Here is an 11,407-nt window from a genome sequence, read left to right on the forward strand (position 1 = left end):
GCCTGGGGGGGGGGCCCGCAGTCCCTGCAGCGGGGAGGCAAGAGCTGGGGGGGGCGTCACAGCATCCATCCCCCCCTCCCTCCCTCCCTCGGGTGCTGGCGTGGGAGAGTGCCCGCGGAGCCACCCTGAGCTAGATGAAACCGTGGGGCGCTGGGAAGGCTTGTACGCTGCTCCCATGCAGGTCTTTGCTCTGTGCCTCAGTTTCCCTGCGGGAAAACAGGCTTCTTCCCCCCTCCCCGGGGCCGTGCTGGGTTCGATACAATAGCAAACCTCCACGTTATTATTCTGGGGGCGGAAAGCAGCATTACTCAGAGCCAGGATTGCTAATAACGCACTAAATATAGCGCTTTCCATCTCCAGAGTACTTTCTGAGCTCTAGTTCGTGAGCCCTAACCCCCTCCAGAGACAGGGGCCAGGGCGCCAGCCGGCATCGCTGTGCGGGCAGGGATGCCGGGAGAGTGACGGGACGACGTTCCCCGTGGATGCTCCTGCCTGGAGGCGCTTCCCGTCGTGGTGGAGGAGGGAGCGGGCATTGGATCAGTCCTTCCTGAGCTCGCCCAGGTTGAGGGGGACGGGGGCGGCAGGCCGAGGCCCCGGGGTGGGCGGGCAGCGAGGGACGGGCTCCTGCAGCCTCTCGGTGGTGGTGGGAAGCGGCTGCTTCTCCCACTCGCCCTGCCAGAGAGATCAGCACCATGAGACCAAGTTGGGATTTCGGGTACTTGGAGGCTCCGTGTTTCTCCCTACGTGTAAAAAAGAAATTATCTTTAATATTTGAATTGTTTTTAGCCTTCAGGATGTTTTCTTATGAGACGTTACTAATTATTTGTATTGCAGAAGCACCTACGCATCCCCTTAGTGGCGCAGACGTCTGCGGTGCACCACGTTGCACAAACCCACCGCAATCGGGGAGCTTCCGCCCCAAAAAGCGTTGCCCACCAAATCAGATGGAGACGACTCAAACCAGGGAGTCCCACCGGCCCACCGTGCTCTCAGCCCAGCCCTGAAAAACGCTCTCTGCCAGGTATTGGCAGGAAGGTTGGTTGGAGGCAACATTTGCAGCGTGCCAGCATGGATTTCACGTGCAGCTGCTGTGAAACGGGAGGGACGCAGCAGCCTGGATGAGGTGCCGCGGGGCAGAGCCGGGGAAGAGCTGTCACAGCCATCAGGGCTCAAGGTGACCGTGGCCAGGACAAAACCCCCAGCTCCCTGCATGCATGGGGGCACCTTTTCTTGGGGATGCTCCCTGCAAGGAGCAATTTGTCAGAGTCAGACAGTGCCGAGGGCTGAGCCTGCCGGGCAGGATCTAGCTGAGATGTGACGTGTTGGTCCGCGTTAGTGGCCGGGTGAGACGCAGGCAGGGGCTGCGAGGGCGAAGAGGGGCTCAGTCTGGGCTCAGCTCTGGTTTGGCGATGCAACAGTTTGGCTGCCAACTTGCGTGCTCAGCGGAATCGTCAGCAAGAGGCTGAGCTGCAGCGTGAGCAGGAGGAGGGAGGTCTGGAGATGAGAGCTAGAGCCGTGAGTCATCAGCAAGAAGATGAAAGTTGAATTTATGTTTTCAGATGAAATTCCTTGTAGTATGTCAAGCGAAATGGGCCAGAGCCTGCACCGGCACCAGGAAAACCCTGGGGAAAGGTGGAGGGGGATGGAGGGACCCTCCCAAAGCACACAGGGAGCGACTGGAGAGGGAACAGCATTGCAGGGAAGCACCAGCTGGAGAAATTACTATTTTCCTGTACCCTTATGGCTTAAGAGAGCAGTTAAGCATGTTTAGGGTGCTCCAGGGCTCGGCCCCAGCCCTGAGCCCATCTGCAGCAGCAGCCTGCCCTGCCGACATGTCCCAAACCCTGTGCTAGCACCTCACCAGCACCCTGCTTTTGGGGTAGATCAAAGGTATTTGGAGTGTCTCAACAGTTGTTGTTTTCAGTGCTTTTGAATGGAAATCTGAATGTAGAGAGTGTAGAGAGTTCACTGCGAGCCCTTGCAGGTGCAGGGGACTCGGGGACAGCGACGTCCCCGCAGCCACTCTCAAGTGTTACCTTGAGATTTTGCTCGATAATTAACAGCGCTCAGCCCTTCCAGAAATCTCGTCAGGTTGGGGATCGCTGAACTGCAAAAACACGAGCTTAATTAGAAGCTGGTGCTTTTCTCTTGGCAGAAACAGTGTGGAATAAATGAGATGTCTTAAAATCGGGCTCGCTCTGAAAACACCAGCAGAGCAGGAGGGGCAGCTCGGCTCCTTCGCCCTCGCTGCGATGCTCGTGACCCACTTTGTGCCGGCATCAGCTCTGCTCCACTCGAGTCTCTTCCCAGCCACCCTTTGGACCTCTCTGAAACCAAGAGAGTTGTCTGGGCTGTAATTAAGAGGCTTAATTTATAATTCTGCTGCTGCACAAAACTTCTGCGCCACTTCTGTCCCTGCAGCGGGGCTCTGCATGGCCGAGAGGTGCCGGGTCCCCGGTTCCAGGGAACTGGAAAGGCTTCTGCCCCCTCCAGAGCAGATTTTGCTAAAGGGGTTTTACCAGGGCAGAAAGCTGATGGTCTTCCGTGCAATCAGCTCGGCATCCTCCGGCGCTGTGGTGGATAACACTGGATCCAGAAATAGCGTATCATGTAAGTTGATTACACTCATAAATGTTGTCGGGATCTGATGGTGATAGGGACCATCAGTGGTTTTAAATCTTCATCACCATCATCGCCATGACCATCATCGCTGGGCCTGGTTTTTCTTTAAAGATCTCACAGCCCTTTATTCTTCGCGTTTTGCTGGATCGCTGCATTTGGAGACGGCACAGATGCTGTGTGTAATGAGCTCGCTTTGCTGGGACCTGATGTAATTTGCCAAAATCCTAAAAACCACCTCACGTTTCTCCTTGGTTCTGGAGCTAGCCCTGCTTTGAAGCTCAGTGAAAGCAGCCTCAAAATCGCGTTATGCAAAGCATCTCCTAATTGAATCTGGCCGAGCACATCCACAGCGGGCTCGTGCCGCATTGTTTTAAGCACCAGGTTTGGGCTGGGCTCAGTGTCCTGCTGGCGCCGGGGTTCCCCAGGCAGCTCCAGCTCCCTGCCCTGAGCGCGCCGGGTGCAGCCATGTCCTGAGCACTGGAGACCCGACCCATCTCATCGGTGTCACCCTGCCGCACAGCTCTGCCGAGCTGCTTTTTACCTACGGCCGGGAGTTTTCCTGTGAAGCTTTGGTTGTGAAGCTATACGTACTGGGAACCGGACGGCTGAGGATTTGTTGCAGTGCATCGAGATCGGAGCAAAGCCGTAGAGGGATTTCAGCACGTCTCTGTTGAACGTGTTCCAGGGGACGGAGAAAAACTGCTGTGGGATGGAGACCTGCGGGCACGTGCAGACCTCCTCGTCGTTAAACCTGGGGCAGGAGAAATGCCACACTGAAACGCAGCAGTGCTGTCCCCTCTCAGCGCTGGATGTGTCTAATTCCTCCCTGCCTAAAGCTCGGCCTGGAATGGCTCCGAAGTCGGCGCTGGGAGCAGGGAGAGCCTGGTGCAGCCGGCACCTGCGGGTGAAGATGTGGGGCCAGCCGGACTGCCCGTGAGTAGGCCACCCTGTGCGAGGTCAGCATCTCGCCCCTCTCATCGTGGGTGAATGAGCTGCAGCCTGTTTCTCTGGCAGGGACGCTTGGCGTCTGCCTTGGGTTATAAGAAGTAGTTTGCACACAAGCACTTGGCCATGCACCGACTCTTGCTGGGAAGTTCCTCCCTGGGAACGCTCTCCCTTCCCAGCGGTTCTCACTGCACAGCCATCCTTAAAGCCCTGGGTTTGGCTGCTTGCTCCGAGGGCAGGGGAGGGCAGGACTGTGCTCCAGCACGCCGCCACGGCTCCTGAAACCTGCATGGCCTGAGTGCCCCTGCATACCTACTGCCCAGCCAGTGCCTCAAACCCCTCTTTTTAAACTTTTTTCCAGTGTTACTAGCAAAGGGCTCTGCAATGGTCCCTCTCCCCTCAGCACCGCCGTGCAGGGGCTCTGTACCTGTTCACGAGGTTGAAGTATCGGTGCAGGTAGCCTGGATCCACAGCGCTTTTGCACAGCTCCAGCTGCGTCTGGGGATAGTAGTGCACGTAGTTCACGCACATCTCCTCCAGGATGCCAAACCCGCCCTGCGGCACAGAAACAAACGTGCTGGCAGCGGGGTCCGGCTCTGCCCTGCCGGGGCTGCACAGGCAGCGGGGAGGGCAGGGGGGCTGCAAAGACACAAAGCTCACACCTGTATATGCACGCATGCACACACACATGTGCGCACACACATATATATATACACACACACCCCCCCCATATATGCACCCCTTCAGATGCATGGGGTCGCCTGCACTCTGCTCATCTGCCCATCCGCCCTTTATGCAAGGACAGACTTTCAGGCTAGATCGTGTGGTTTACATTAAAATGCAGATTTCCTATAATCCCTCTGCTATATTTAACTTTGTCCCTGTTGATGGTACCTCTGACAGGCTCTTTTTTTGCTGCCTATGTAAGAAAATAACATGCACTGTCAAAAAATGCCACTTCTCTTTAATTACAATTAATCCCCAGTGGAACAGTTTGTGATGGGAATTGGAGTGACACATGCTACTTCTCAATTAGCACTTTAACATCCCCGCTGCAGGCAGCAGAGCCTTGCCGGCTCGTTTCTTTACCACCCTCCCTCTGGTTTCTGGCTGTGATTCAGCCCGGGTTCATGCAGGTGCCCACTTTGTGGGTGCCCCCAACCCTGGGGTGCAAACACACGCCAGCCCCACGCGGGCAGGTGAGCTCGTCCCCGCACTCACCACGGTGGCTCGGCTCCGGTCCTCCGTGTTGTATGTGCAGGTCGTGATGAGTTCGTCACCCTGGGGGGTTTGAACGCAGACACGCGTAGGTGTGAGAGTGCAGAGTTTCCCCCCTCCGATCAGCAGATTTGGGGATTGGGGAGTTTGTAACGTAGCAGAGTTCTGCTCTTTGTAGTGGTGCCAGCCCACGGGCAGCCTGTTTCCCCACCAGTACTGGCCACGGTGCTGCAGGAGCACTTGCTAAACTTGCATCGCCTGGGGAGATTCCCTAGGGCTGTATCCCAGGGACGGTGTTTCCTGCTTTCCTCACTTTCTAAGAATTTCTGCAGGGCTGAAACACCCCAAAAAAATGCACTTAGGCAACATTTTGAATTGCCAAACCTGTACCCAACTTGATGGCACAACTGCCTCCCTGCCACGGTTGATGCCAGGGCGCACGGGGACGCCCCAGAGCACAGCCCTGGGTATGGTCTCAATAGGTGCTGAGGCTTTTGAGCAGCCTCCTGGGGCACGAGGGTTCCTGCAGGTGCCCTCAGCTTTGCAGCCGGGTCCTTCCTCACCCGCACAGCCCAATTAAATTAGATGCTTAATTTAGCTCCTGGCACGGTTCGGTTGCCCACGCACCAGTTTTGTGCCATACGAGACAGGCCCTGGCGTCCCCAGGGCATCTGCACAGGGGTGGCAGATACGACCTGGGGACCACAGGGAGTGTGTCCTCCTGCAGCCCCCCCCCCCCCCCGGGAGCTCCCCACAGACGGGGGGCTGCCGGTGGCAGAGGGAATGAAGTGGTGTAAAGGAGTCGGGGTCTCAGGGCTGCGGGGTCAGGGGAAGGTCTTGCACTATTTGGAAAGCCACCACAGTTTTTAGAGTCACTCACTGGAAGAACTGCAACCACCTCCTTCAGCATGCGGATCTCCTGGGAGGAAAGGAAAGGGGCCGCATCAGAGCAACGCCGTGGTGCTGTGCCCAGGGCAGCCCCGCGGGTGATGCCCAGCCGGGACCCCCCACTGCCCCTGCAGACCCCTATACCTGGAAGTGAGGGCTGTAGTGACCATCGGCGTTCACGACCTGCCGCTCTCTCCCGTCCCGGGACAGCACTGTCACCACTTTTCTTCCTGCCAGGTGAGTGTGGAGCTGGGAGGCGAAGATGCGGATGCCAGCAGCGGGCAGAGCCTGGGGGAAGGATGGTTCAAGCCTCTGTACCCAACCTCATCCCTCTCCCCTCCCGCGCACCCCCTTGCTGCGTGCTCGGGACCAGCCATCCCTACACTGGCTCCCGCATGGGGGGGGTTGGGGATTGCTGTGCCCTTGGGGCAGCGTAGAAGTGAGCTCCCTGCAGAGGGACAGACGCTCGGTCCGCTGCCAAATCCAATTTATGCACTGCTGTGCCCTAAGTCAGCAGGAGCAGCACGCTGCTTACTTCCTCGCATTTGTTAGCAGTGGCACAAATGGTTCCTTTTGGGTAGGCGCTACAAAACCGTCCACTAAAACTTCCTTGAGAGCAAGGTGGGCAATTTGGAGACATACTTAAGAGAGCTCTTGGCGAGCTCCTTGGAAGCAGAGGCCAATCTTCCCATCTCCATGGGGGAAAGCACCGCTGGGGCACAGTCAGCTTGTCAGTAAGTTTTATGGGAATGGTACCCCGGGGAGCCGGAGCAGATGGCTCCCCAGGAGAGCTGCTTCGAGGGAGATTCAGGCATCCCAACCAGCTGCTCACTGTTTGTTGTACACAGCAGATTTTTTTTTCTTTCCAGCACAATCTCATGGTAAGTGGTTTGGGGAGTTTAAAACTGGGAATTGGGAGCCCGAAGCTCGGTGCTGTATCACTGCTGCCTTGGAAAAGCCATTTGCAACCTCTCTTCTCCGAGCCAAAGCCGGGGCGGAGAGGACAGGCACTCACCAGCTGGGTGCATTTGTCGGTGCAGTACCCCGTGAGGATGAAGGCATCCTCACCCGGGGGAATGGCCATCACCGGCGTGTAGACCAAGCCCAGCTCCATGATGCCAGCATCGTAGCGTCGCAGGGTGGCCGTGTAGTAGAGGCGGATCCCCGAGGAGTCACGCCGACCTGGCGGGCAAGAGGACGAGGCTGCAAGTCACCGTGGGAGAAGTGACGGTTGCCGGGGAGGCATGAAAAATGATGCTGTGCTACAGTGGGGAGAGGCGTGCCGGCCTCTCGCTCGCAGCTTTCTTCCTGTGTGCAGTTCTCATTCATTTTAAATCCCAGATATTTTCATGCAAATCTTTACTGAGTGGTCCCAGACACGTGTCTGGTCCCCTAGAGAGGTCACCAACCTGAGGCTGAATTGCTCCCAAGAGAGGTAAGGAGTACCTTTGGAGAGCCCAAAGCAGAAGGACAGATCACGGGATGCTTTGGAGAACTCCCTCAGAAATATGCCTCATTGCATCTTCTTTAACTGATGCATCCAAAGAACTAAGGCCATGGTGTTATTGGGGGCCTGACAGGAGGAGAAATGCCTATGGAGCAAGTACTCCTTGCATTTGGAAATTTTCTGGTCTTTCTTGCATTTGAGATTGCTCCATTGACCACCCGCTCCCCCCGCCCCCCCAGTGCCCAAACACAGCCGGTGAGAACTGGAGAAGACCCTGTGCCCATGACGTGCCCTGGCATATGCTGACCACGGGGCAGGCAGAGGCAGCAGCAAGCTCTGCTGAGATGCAAAGCCGAGCTCTGGCTCCCATTCGCCACCCAGCTTTGTGAGCAAAGGGAAAGGGCAGGTTCAGTAGGTCAGAAGGGGTTCAGGCTGGCTTTGAACCCCCTGTCTCTGGGCTGGAGCCCACCCAGGGATAAGAATAACAGGGGAAACACTATTGGTTAACATGCAAAAACAGATAAATTATGAAAGACATGAGCTCCGTATTTATAGACGTGTTTCTTCTCGAGTTGCCGAATGTGCTATGATTGATCTACAGTACATATGCTCTGGTCTCCTAAAAATATACTTGGTTAGTCAAGAAGCTACTTGTTTTTATGCAAATGAAGAAACTGGGTTGTTTGGAATCCTTTTTTTTTTTTTAATGTGTCTCCTGACAATGTTATTGAAGCAGGAGTACCATTAAAACAACATCTAAATTTCCCCATCCTCAGCCAGGCTGGTGCTGTCTCTCTGGTGACTTCGGCACCGCTGTTGCTCTTGGCCCTGAGCTCAGACCCACCACCACCACCTTGCACAGAAATTGGGGGCACACCCTGTGACAGCCCAGCTAAATAATGGTGTTGCCTTGGACCATTGCCCTGTAGGAAGGACGTGCAGGGGCAGCTTTCTGCCCGGGGGGCTGCAGGTTCAGCCAGGCTCCCTTCCCTGAGCATCCCTCCCCACCGCTGGGCATGCACGAGGACGGGGTCCAGCCTCCGTTGAGAATGACTTTGCTGAGACCAGAAGGGCAGCAGCATGGTGGGGATTTAATGTATTCCTCCCGCTAAGACAGATCTGGACCACGAGGTCTCCAGAAAGTCGCAAACAGGGCTACGATTTTGGCCAAGTTTTCTTCTGAAAGAGCCCTCCCCGTCAGGGTGGCAGTCCCTGGCGTTTACCCAGTTCTCCTGCCACTGCCTCACTGGGGAGGCACTGGGCATCGCCATGTGCCCACTCACCTTTGAACACCAGGGGATTGTGGTAATGAATCTCGAGGCGCAAATATCTGGAGGAGCCCGGGCCACCAAAGGCAAGACCTGCTTCTTCAGGGTAGTAGAAAGCCTGGAAGCAGAGGGAGGGTGTTAGGGGAGCAGTGGGGTGGCTTTCCTGGCAAAAAGGCTGAAAAGGCTAAGGGAAATGTCTGGGGCATAATCCTGACCCCCACCGTGGGCTGAGGGACGTGACTTGTGCTCTTGGTTGTGCTCGGTGAGCTGGTCTTGCTTCCAAAGGCTTCTCGCATGCCAGCATGCACATACAATGTCATAACCACTGAGTAGGGGCATCACACCGATTTACGGTGCCGAGGAAGTGGGCTGGGGTGAGGTGGAAAATCAGACACATCCAGGGGGAGGATGGGGAGCTCAGACAGGGCTGGACACAAATCCCAGCAGAGACTGGGATTGGGGCAGCCCACACTGGGAGGGTTCAGATGCCCATTCCTGCAAAAAGGGATCAAGAAGGGTTGGGTGACAGCAGGAAAGCATCCAGGAGCAAAGCTTTCACCCAGGGCGGTGGGTCCCATCTTGCACCCACCTGTGCTCCCATGGCCCATGCTGCAAGCACGTGCCTGCAGTAGTTAAGCCGGTCTGGCTTCATCTTGGAGTCGCAGGGCCCATTGTAATGGGGGAAGCTATCGAACTCGGCAGCACACTGGAAGACTTCCATGTGGTGGACCAGCGCCTCATTGCCCGCCGTGATCACTGGCTCGTACTGCAAAGCAGCATCAAAGAAGGAGGACACATTAAGACTGTTCGCCGAGAGCCCATCCCCAGGGGCTGCTGTCTGTGCAGGATCCACAAGGAGCCCAAGGCAGGTATGTCTGCTATCCATTACTGAATGGGAGACAGTTTCTGCCGCATGATGGGGAGGGAAGGTTGCTCTGGGCATGAGGCACCAACGGCCAAGAGCTCTTGGTTGGCTTTGGGACCAACCCAGAGTCTAACAGAACCCATAGAGAAACATCTCATCCCTTCTCCAGCGACAGATGCATCTGATCAGCAGAAGATCTTGGTCTGTTTTGTGATGACTGAGTCCTTTGCCAGTTTTGGAGGTCTGAGGTGACCCTGGGGACATTGCTTTTTCCTAAAGAGGGTCCTGCCCACGTTGCAGTAGCTCTGCCTGCAGCTATTGGGTTTCATTTCTAGCCAACAGCTGCTCGGGGCATGGGGAGTGGGATTTGGGGTAGAAAGAGTGACTTCAAATAAGCCTGACGAATGGCTCTGGCTAAAAGCGCCAGCTGTAGAAATGATCTGCAGCAGCGGGAAGGTATCAGGAGTTACACACTTTTTACTTACACACAGATGATTCATTTCACACCATCTGTTGGAGAGAAAATCCTCCTTCTGAGTTTTCTTTTGCAACGCCGTCTCTCCCCTGTAAATCACTAAGCACTCGCTTTGGCTCGTGTGTCGAGGTTTTCCCTCTCCCTGTTGTGTGGTTTTGACTCTGGGTGTGCCAGGTCATCTGCCGAGCCACCTCCGCGCCTGCCGGGGCGATGCTCTCCCAGCAGCTCGTGACGGGCAGTCAGACTGGCGTTACGCCTGCCTTTCCCCGGCACTAAGCTGCCTGCAGGTTTCTGCCTCTCCTATGGGGGAGGTGACCCAAGCATGTGCAACACGTCTGGGCCACGCACACAAGTCGCATTTATGTCTGTAACCCTTTTTTTTTTTTTTTGAGTATGCCTAATCTGGAGTACGCCAGTTCATATCCTGGCTCGCTCTGCCCTGCTCTCGCCAGCCCTGTTCCTTTGTTTCCCATGTTTATATATTCCTCCTGGTTCATTGTGTGCCATAATCCTGCCAGGGGTCTCTCCTTGATGGCTACAGCTCTGCCTTCTGCAGGGGGTCAGTTCTGTACCTGCCCTGCTACTTGCTCCATGTGGCAGGTGGAAAGTCACCACCCCACCACCTCCTGCTGAGAAACTTCTGATTTGGGGTTCTCTAGGAGACGTGAGGGTGCTACTGGCTGGTCGAATGGCTCTGGGCGATGTTTTGGTACCACGCTGGGGAAGACGTATGGGTCTGAAAGCCTCCCTGTGGAAGGACAGGGAAGAGGTGGACTTTGCAGAATGGCTGAACGTGAACGCGATTGCTGATCTGCACCAGGGAAAGCAACCCTCTTCTCCTGCCTCTTACCATGATAATGTGATGTTTGGGGAAGCCGTCTGGGAGCTCTGCCATGTAACACCAGTAGGTTGTCTCCTGGCTGGGAATGACAACGTCAGGGGCCACTATCTCCATGGTCTTCATGTCGCTGGGCAGTTCAGGGATGGTGATGTTGGGCTTTAGCAGCTGCACCCTCTGCAGTCCCCTGTGGACGGCAGAGATGTTGATGGCTTGGAGCGAATGGACCGGTTTCTCCAGGATCCCATAGATAAGGTGCACGGTGCCATCCTGAAGCGAGAGCAAAATATATCAGGTAGTTTTCCATGCAGGAATGTGAACTGCATGGACTATTAGCACCAGTATTGGTGGCATGAATCCAGGAATGGGCCTTTTGACCCATCCCGAGATGGGAAGCCACCCTGGCTTCCCCAGTAGCTCACTTTGCTGGGCTGTCCCAGAAAGACTGCAGATTTCAGGGCACTTCTTGGGCTGACACGATCACAGAGGGTTCCCTACCAGTTGGGAGAGTCTGAAAAGTTTTCCCTAGATGGCATCAGTTTTAAACTTAAGTAGTTAATACTATTGCCCTCACACCTCTCCCCTGCCCATAAGGGTAACATCTCTCTGCTTCTTCAGAGCCCCTCATCCCTCCTGACCTCCAGGCTGGGATGGCCACGTCGGTTCAGGACTCATCCCACCCTGAACCCTGGTCCTGGCAATGGCCATGGGCAGCAGCCTGGGGAGGAACAGCAGAAACAAAACTTCACCCTGAAATCCTCCCTTTCTCCCAGCTTCTGTTGGGGGAGTACCGTGAGAAGCTCTGCTGAAAGTCTACCGCAAGCAAGGACGATGCTGCTGA

The 11,407-nt window shown here is 55.7% G+C and overlaps 1 protein-coding gene across 1 annotated transcript in view; it reads right to left on the bottom strand.

Moving 5' to 3' along the window:
- Positions 1 to 537: 537 nt before the first annotated feature.
- DBH (dopamine beta-hydroxylase (dopamine beta-monooxygenase)) overlaps positions 538 to 11,407 on the bottom strand; it is a 14,578-nt gene continuing 3,708 nt past the window's right edge. The window contains exons 4-13 of the mRNA XM_009322154.1: positions 10,579 to 10,836; positions 8,978 to 9,154; positions 8,404 to 8,506; positions 6,689 to 6,855; positions 5,818 to 5,961; positions 5,666 to 5,704; positions 4,789 to 4,848; positions 3,995 to 4,122; positions 3,214 to 3,373; positions 538 to 672 (exon numbers count right to left, since the gene is read on the bottom strand). Coding sequence (XP_009320429.1) covers positions 538 to 672; positions 3,214 to 3,373; positions 3,995 to 4,122; positions 4,789 to 4,848; positions 5,666 to 5,704; positions 5,818 to 5,961; positions 6,689 to 6,855; positions 8,404 to 8,506; positions 8,978 to 9,154; positions 10,579 to 10,836 — 1,371 coding nt within the window. The remainder of the gene's footprint in view (positions 673 to 3,213; positions 3,374 to 3,994; positions 4,123 to 4,788; positions 4,849 to 5,665; positions 5,705 to 5,817; positions 5,962 to 6,688; positions 6,856 to 8,403; positions 8,507 to 8,977; positions 9,155 to 10,578; positions 10,837 to 11,407) is intronic.

Source organism: Pygoscelis adeliae, unplaced genomic scaffold (assembly GCF_000699105.1).
Source record: "Pygoscelis adeliae isolate BGI_AS28 unplaced genomic scaffold, ASM69910v1 Scaffold114, whole genome shotgun sequence".
NCBI lineage: Eukaryota > Metazoa > Chordata > Aves > Sphenisciformes > Spheniscidae > Pygoscelis > Pygoscelis adeliae.